This window comes from Neopelma chrysocephalum, unplaced genomic scaffold (genome assembly GCF_003984885.1).
Source record: "Neopelma chrysocephalum unplaced genomic scaffold, ASM398488v2 Primary Assembly neopelma1_67, whole genome shotgun sequence".
Lineage (NCBI taxonomy): Eukaryota > Metazoa > Chordata > Aves > Passeriformes > Pipridae > Neopelma > Neopelma chrysocephalum.
Window position 1 is genome coordinate 8343880 of NW_020897726.1, and position 8702 is coordinate 8352581.

At 40.5% G+C, this 8702-nt stretch overlaps 1 protein-coding gene across 1 annotated transcript; it reads right to left on the reverse strand.

Moving 5' to 3' along the window:
* Positions 1–1041: 1041 nt before the first annotated feature.
* On the reverse strand, positions 1042–6287 carry AGR2 (anterior gradient 2, protein disulphide isomerase family member). The gene is made up of 8 exons (XM_027684883.1): positions 6186–6287; positions 4410–4547; positions 4055–4118; positions 3920–3972; positions 2922–2995; positions 2476–2539; positions 1976–2059; positions 1042–1369 (listed from the first exon to the last, which is right to left on the reverse strand). Exons 2-8 carry the CDS (start codon positions 4537–4539, stop codon positions 1320–1322), a joined length of 519 nt encoding a protein of 172 aa, XP_027540684.1. The 5' UTR covers positions 4540–4547; positions 6186–6287; the 3' UTR covers positions 1042–1319.
* Between the last annotated feature and the right edge of the window lie 2415 nt (positions 6288–8702).

Genomic DNA, 8702 nt, shown 5'->3' on the forward strand with positions numbered 1-8702 from the left:
AGCTGTAACACAGTCATGAAACCAACCACATACTCAATATGGCATCACTTTATTAATCATCTCAAGGCTTTACTGAAATCTGATGTAAGCAGGGACCTTTTAAGGGTAGCAGTTTTATCTTAAATCACTTCAGAATGCAGACAGTTTTTTTTTAAAAAGAAATAAAACCCTCCAAGCAAACAACCCCATTCTCTAGTCTCAAGTACTTTTCTGGGAAAGGTTTGCACTTCCCGTTATCTTAAGTGTAAAGCTCTACATACGCTGGTGCTACAAGAAAATAAATGGAGATAAAGCAGAATGAGCAGTACAGAGTTTAGCTAGCTGCTGAAACTGGAGATAAAAAGCTGCTTTCCTCTACTGCGTTTGGCTGGGTAGAGTTAATTCTCTTTGTAGTAGCTTGTATGGTGCTGTGCTTTGGATTTGTGACCAAAACAGTGCTGATAACACAAGGTGATTGCTGATACTGACATGGAGACAAGGTCTTTGCTGCTTCTCACACTGCCCTATCAGCGAGTAGACTGGGGCTGCAGGAGAAGGTGGGAGGGGACACAGCTGAGACAGCTGACCCCAGCTGATCAAAAGGATATTTCATGCCATATGGTGCCATACTCATATAAACCAGGAGAAGAAGCAGGAAGGAGGGGGATATTTGGAGTGATGGTTTTTGTCTTCCCAAGTAACCATCCCGTATCCTGGAGCCCTGCTTTCCTGAGGATGTCTGAACACCTGCCTGCCCATGGGAAGCAGTGAATTAATCCTGTGTTTTGCTCTGCTTGTGCACGCAGCTTTTGCTTTACCTATTAAACTGTCTTTATCTCAACCCACAAATTTTCTCACTTTTACCCTTCTGATTTCTCTCTCCCATCCTACTGAAGTGGAGTAAGAGAGCGAGTGACTGTGTGGGGCTGAGCTGCTGGCCAGGATTAACACACAACAAAGTGCTTAAATGTAAAATGCAAGCGGTGGTCTCAAGCAGCACAGTGATTTTACTCTTTCTAATAGTGGTAGATGAAGACAAGGAAAAAAACCAACACAGCAATGTTTTGTATGTAAACACTTAAAATGGATTTATTTTTAAAAAAATCATTTTTACAGTTGGATCATACAGTATTCTTCTGTACGCCTTAAATTAAAAGCCTCCAGCTTTTAAAAATGCTGCCCAGTACAAAAGGGCTAATGTAAAACTGTAGTGTTTATGTATAGAAACCATCACTACACATCACTAAATATCATTCTAAATAGTCTCTTCACCAGTGTCAATGCGTGGAGAAGAGATGGAAGATGAGACTTTATAATATTTAAGGGCTTTCTTCTTCCCCTTACAGTTCAGTCTTCAGAAGCTTCAGCGCCTTCTGCATATTTGAATACACTAGAAATGAAATATTCATGCATGTTATTTTTGCTGCAACTTCCTCTACCAGCAACTGCAAATGCTGTAGAGAAAATGTCATTATTATTAAAGCTTTTAGTCTCATGCCTATTGCTACAGGGATTCTGATGCACCCTGCTCTTCCAAGCAATTTGTGAATGTCATGTGTTTAATTTTGACTGGTGAGAACATACATCTATTAATGCAAACACATGGGCATTCACAGGGCAAAGACAGGAGCTGTGCAGCAGTGAGGGAGGGCTGTAGCAAACATCTCTCCCTGCTCCCATGTTTCCTTACCTGGCCTGGCAGGACTCGTGTGTGAGTCCTCACATTACTTGCAGTGAACACTGCTGAATTATGCAAGTTCTTACTGACGTATACTTGCTTTTAAAACAGATGGATGCTTAAGACTCTAGGGCTCTGGCATCATTCTCTTCACCTCACTGACTTTAAGTCTAGCATCCTGTTTAATTTTAATCCTAGTTAAATGTCTTTCAGCAAGTACTGATTACAAGAGTCTGTAATGCCTGGTGTTATTCCTTGTTGCATGAAAAATGTGACTGCTTTAAGAATATTTTCAGAATGTTTCAGAACACTACTTACACAGTGAAATGTCAGAGGGCTCGTATGCATAGAGACGGTTTGAGTATCTTCCAGTAATATCTGCTCTCACAGTCAGGGAAGGATCTGGAAAAGTAGGATGAGAGAAGTTGTAGAGGACAGGACTAACCTTCAAGTGGAAAGAAATAGAAGAAAATCAACCTTTTTGCACTCCTGCTTGCTTCCTAAATGTTTCTGTAAGACACGTCTGCACAACCAAGAGATTGGTCTTCTACACAGTCACTGATGTTTCAATTGTGTTTGCAGGTTTATTAGGAGTGGGATGGATTACCCATTCTAGGGACTGTGGCATCATGTCATTGAGAGAGGAATGCTGGAACTGTAAAGCTGGCTGAGGTTGCTTTGATGTTACATCCACAAAACCAACTAGAACCATTATACTTCTCATGGAATAAATTCATGTTAATCAGCCTGAGGATTTGAGATGTATGATGGAACCGGGGCTCTGTTCTGAGCTCAGCTTCGATGCTTGAGGTACTCACCTATGAACAAAACTCGAGGGACGTACTGGCCATCAGGTGCAAGATTCTTGTCTGTGGTTTCATACTTAAAGAAAACAGAGAAGATTCCCAGTAAAGGAAAGCATGCTACATAAATATTTTTTTCCTTCATTGTACTTTGCGTTGTGAAATCCTGCTCAAACAATATATTTTGCAGTTTAAGAGATTATTTGTCTGGGATGCAGTCTTTTAACAGCTGGAATTGCAAATTGATAACAACAGTTCATGCTCTTGTTAAACTTTCAATTCTGTCACATTTTGAGTTTATGATAGCTAGAAATGAAAAAAGACTTAGTACTAAATCTATTATGCTTCAGCAGTGGCCATTTTCCTAGCCAACTCTAGCTCCTAAACTGAAGCTAGAGAAGCCATAATTAAAAATACAACTTTATCCCTTTTGTTTAGTGAAGTTTAACTGGGAAACTTACGACAAGGTTCAGGAGAATGAATTTTTCAGCCAGTTTCTGTATATCTTTGTGTTCAGCAAAAACCTTCTTGAGGGCTAGTGTGAAACAAATGGGAAAGAAAATTAAAAATATGCCCCTGGAATTGTTTGTCCTCAAAAAAAGAAATTCAAGCAAACTGGCAGAATCAGAATGAGAATTCCCAGTTTACAGTTGCAGCAAATGAAGGTTTCCAGTTCATTCCACCCACTCAGTTATATTCTGCATTAAAGAGTAATTATATTGATACAAAATGCCCCATCTTCAGACAGCGCAGCTGCCTCTCAGATTTGTCTGCTTAGGTTTGAACTTGAGCATTTGACTATTCCAACCTCCTGTTCTACTGTTGCAGTTTCTTGCAGTTCTTAAGGCACTTGACAATACAACATGTAGGGCTTTGGCCTGAAATGTTTGGAAGGGTTTTATTTTTTGTAAAAAGAATCTTCTGGAGTTACTGGAGCTCTGGATGGATGCAAAGGTCTTGCCATGTGGATCAACTTGCAGGAAGAAGGGCCCCCAGATGAATTCAGAGACACTGGGAAAAGAGCAGTCCCAGTTGCCAGAAATCCTGCAAGAGCTTAGTTTTAGCCTGGTTTGATTTAGTCCCTGGCTGGATTCAGTCTCAATCATTGATGATACTGAAAACTGACTATGTCCTTTCCAATAAATTATTGTTTCTCACTACTCCTGGTCTTGCTATTGGTTTTGGCTGATTGTGACGTGAACCAAACCCAGATTTGTCAGAAGTCAAACCCTGCTGACCCATGTTCATTTCTGTATCCATTCTGTATCACATAATACTGAATTAACATTTTTATTTTATTTCTGCACATTAGGAAATACCTGTGTGGGATAGTGACCAGAAAAATGCTCCCCATGCTCGTGCAAGCAAGCAGACTGGTGGCTGATTTTTTTTTTTTAAACAGCATTTATCCAGAAACTGAAAACAATATTATTTTTTTTCCCCAGTGCAAAGGGATTACCTTGGCTGTGTGGGCAGTCTTCCAAGTGGTGGATAATCATCAGGGGTTTCTGGCTGGAAAAGAAGAGCCCTCGTTAGGAACAGGGGAGGCACAAGGGGCTCGGGCTGGGCGCAACAGGGACGGCAGGGTGGGTACCTGTGCTTGGCACGGAAGAGGGCTTCCTCATAGGTCTGCGTCCAGATGAGCTGGTCTCCCCAGCCTGTAGGAGGGTAGGGGAGGGGACACACACACAAGCAGAGCGTTATAACCCAGGCCTGTGGCCTGGGGTTTGAATCCTGCCAGCCTCTGCCAGGAGAGGCTTGGAACAACCCCCCTGCCAGGGGGCTTTAAATCAGGAATAAAGGAGGAGAGGGGGCTAGGAAAAGGTATTTGCAAAATGAGTTGCAAGAAAATTACTTTTTTTAGAACAGCGTAGTAACCAAAGCATTCACAATTGCACTTTTTTTTTTTTTTAAATTTGGGGTTCTTTTTTGGTTGGTTGTTTTTTTACCTCTGGAGAGTGTTTGAGGCAGTTTCGGCTTAGCAGTAGTCTCTTTTGTATCCTTCTTGCCTGCATCCTTTGCCAGAACACAGGAGATGGCAACAAGCAGCAGGAACATGGACATGTAACTCTTCTCCATGGCTGCTCCTGGAACAAATGAGAGAAACTCCCTGTCGCTGTGCTGGCTGGTGAGGCAAACAGCACAGGCTGGTGCTGGCTGTGAGGCAAACAGCAGATAAGGATGGGTAGGCAGTAAATCAAGTCACAAATATGCAGTGGGTGGAGTCAGGGCTGAAACGAACCGCTCCAGGCAGGGGCTTGGGGGAATGGCGAGGAAACGTGAGGTTTGCTTAGCAAAGTGCCCTGAAGGAACCGGCTGTTTCTCACTGCCCTGCTCATGCCATTGGGCTGTGGCCCTTCTAGGATGTGTGTGTATGTGTTTATTAGTTTATCTCTCTTCTTTTTATATGTATTGAATATGCTCAGTAAAATAACTGAGTTTTGGCAATTCTGGAAGTACTTGGAAGTCCTAATAATTTCACAGTTCTACCTTGATCTCCCAGTGCTATAGTAACCGAGCAGCAGGTGCTGAAAAATTAACTTGTCTTGGCTGTGGGAGCAACTCAAATGAGAAGTCAGAATGTTAAGCCAGGCTTTACAGTGAGCATTAGCACAGACACAGCTTAGTGGTGGTGTTGAAACTGTCTTCTCCCTTAGAAGTATCATCTAATCCTTAAAACCAGCAGAGTCTATAATAAAAAGAGTGGGGAGAAGTTGCTGTGTGGCACAGTGAGAACTGAAATGGAGGTTGAGGGTAGAAGCAGCACAAAGCAGAGGGCTTTTCCTGAGCCAGACTCGAGACATGTCTAATGGGAAGCTCCTCAGCATTTCAGCTGGGTTCTTTCTCTGAAGGGGTAAAGCACTTATGACCCTGTATTTACTCATTACATGTCCTCCTAGAAACTAGAACCAATATAATGGTGAAATAAGAAAATTTTAAGATACTCCAAAAGTGATACAGAACATTCAAAAGATTAATTAAAAAAATGCAAAAAACCAAAAAAACAAACCAAAACACCAACAGGCTGACAGTTTTTAAAGTTCAGACAATGAAAATTAAACTCTGGGGAAACAGAAGTGTTTTTCTGGGTAGGAGCTGCAGGAGGAGACATTAGCTGAATTTCCATTAGTGATACAGCACTCTTCGCTACTGGGATGTCCAGTAGAGCTCAAACATCCAAAGAGTCACTGTTTCAAGGGTCTGAAATACAACTTTTCCATCAGACTGCCTTCCTGCCCTAAGAAAAATTTCTTTGGCAAGAAAGAAAATTGCATGAAGTTAAACTCTGTGGATTGTCAGGGTTGCCTCAAGGGTTGTTTTGGCTTAGAGCTGTATGGCGGAAGTAATGCTTCTTTAAAAAGAAAAAAACCCAAAAAGGTATAGGACAACCAGGAAATCGAAGACCAGGTACATTTTGTGCTGTTGTGGAGGCAGAGTACAGAAACCAAAGACAGCAGAACATTAAACCTGCTCCTTAAAAGCTTTGCCTCTGGAAGAATATGTGCACTTTTGAAAAGTTTTCCAAAATAACCCCTCCTTTGCTAGTTCTTTTAGCCTGCAAAGCCAACATTTTTCTACACATTTTCCTTCATATCACACTGTGCTGGACTGTGCCTGCTTTGCTGCAGTCTTTTCTTTCCATTGATCAGATCCCCCAGCCCCAGGTAGCGTGGCTTCACAGCTCCCCCAGCACTTTTAGAAGCATTGAGCGTGCGGTGCCTTACCTTATTTACTCTCCCAGACGCCTGCCAGGGTGCGAAGGTGTTCCTGGTTACGGTGTGAATGCTGCTGTTCCTACTGCCTATTTATGCACCTCAACAACTCAACTCCACCCACAAGATTTCAATTTGAATACTACTTCCCAAGAGCTAAACTTTCAAGTTTTTTCCCCACCAAAACATTCAGAGTTAATCTCATAATTAAATAACATTACAGTTTCCTGTCATATACTGTATCTAAAGCTCAGAGATGTTTTGGTAGACTTTTTGGATATTTTTTGAAAGGTGATTTTCAAAGGCTGGCAAAGTTCCAAGTCCAGGTAAGCTGAAGTCAAGACTCCTGATTTGCCTGAAGAGTGATTTGTCTTTTTTTGATTGGTTGGAAAATCAGTATGGATCACTGTTCTTTTAGTCCTTAGAAAAAGTTAAATTGATGACTCAGAACTATAGAGGTTAATTAGATAATTAACTATGCACATTATACAGATATGTGTGTACACATGCACATGTAACAACACATAGAAAAATTGTAATAAAGCCCAAAAGAAAGTTTGTAAAAATCTCCACAAAAATGTATTTGGAAGCTGGAACAAAAAACTGTGTTCATAAGCAGGGGTCTAAATCAGCATTTAATTCAAATTCCAGGATTAATTAGTTGTTTAGACATTTATTTTTAACTACAACATGAACACCAATAATTTTAGCTTTCAGATACACATATAATACAGTGCAATGCTCAGGAAAATGAGACTTTTTTGGGTGCCTGGAAGGCCATTCTTACTGTTGTGCTGTCCGCAGACAGTCCTTCTGCAGGGAGATCAGTGTGATTCTGTCCTTAGTAATATATGTTAAAACTACGGTATGTTCTTCTTGGTGCATGCCTCATATATTTCAGTGAGATTAAAATCACATGTTCATGGGCAGTGAGTGCTTAACATTACTCAGCTGGGTAGATGAAATCCACAGATATGGACTTTCCTGTTTGAAATTCACAGTGCTCTCTGATGGCTGCTAACAGCATCCATTTGTTACAAATATACTTCAGAGAATTAAGAGCTTTGGATCACAGTCTGGATTTGGATTTTTTTTTCTTTCATAAATAATTGGGAAAACATGGTGCAGAAGCCAGATGGTGAACTCAAGCTAAAAAAAATTATTGCTATTCCTTACAAATATTCAGTAGTACCATGCTTTACTTAGCTGCTTCACTTATTAGAAGGCTGAAACCAAAGTTCCCAGTGACATCAGTCATTCAGACTTCCCTTTCTATATGTTTCATGATACGTGTATGTTTTCCTGATAAAGAAATGAGAGAGTTTGCATATAAATTTCTTCTTCTCCAGCACTTCTCCCTGAAGATTTAGAGATGTATTTTGTTAGCTTCTATATTGTCTATCCAAACCACATCCATTCAGGTTTTCTTCAAAACATATACCAAAATAAGTTTCCAAGATCCATATTTGGATATGGGACCACTCACTCACTCAATCAGGTTACACCCTTAATCCGCCTTAGTATAGATGTAGAAGTAAACCTTGTGTACCCATTTCTGAAATCTTTGTCTCAGCTCAGATAATTCATAATTGTAATTTTACATGTTCTTGCTGACTGTCTTCTCAGATCACACCTAAGAACATTTTGTAGTTTTAAAATCAGCGACAGAAGTTCTAGTTGCTCTCTGGTGATGTGAAGAGATAATAAGCAGGTAGGCTTTCACACACTTTTTAAAAAAAATTGGGTTTTGTCTAAAAATGCATCCTCAAAACTAAGCCCCCACACACTCCTTGGCTCCAGTCTCAGATGTACCTCCGTTTCCTTTGCACCTTTGCTTTCTCCGGGTTTCGGGAGATGCATTTAGCCTGTTTCCACATAGCCTTCTGAAAGAATTATTTCCTACAGGAAACTCAATAATTCAAATACAGCTACTCACAGGGGCTTCCCTGTTAGCTCAAACCCAGTGATCTCAATGCAGACAGTTAAACTTTTATCTAAGTCAACCTTGTGCTTTGCTAATGAAGAGAGAGGGGAGCTCAGCCTTTCCCACAGCTCCCTGCTTGGACCCTGAGACTGTACCCAGACATTAAGTTAGCTTCTGGCAGTTTATAATGAACTACTCTCTCCACCTTACTGACTAAATCCTTCAGGAATTGCCCCAGAGAGCTTGGAACAAAATAGGACTATTCCAGAAGGTTTTTCGTCTTTTGCTATTAAGATGTCGTAGACCCTATTACCATTAATATTTAACACCTTTACAAAACTAGTAATTGGATTTTTAATATGATCTTGATTCCTCCACCTGAACAGGTGCCTTTGTTCATTAGGTTATGCACAAATCAGCACAGCTTCAGGTGATTGATGTTATAGCTGTTTTGAAAGCATTCTCTGAAGTGCTTTGTTTTTCCTTGTGTTTTGTAATACATAAGTTTTAGAATTCAGTTGTTTCTCCTAATTTCATAATAAACATATGCCTCGAAGTCTTATGATCTAGTGCTCAGAATAAATATCAAAGCTTTACATTGGGTG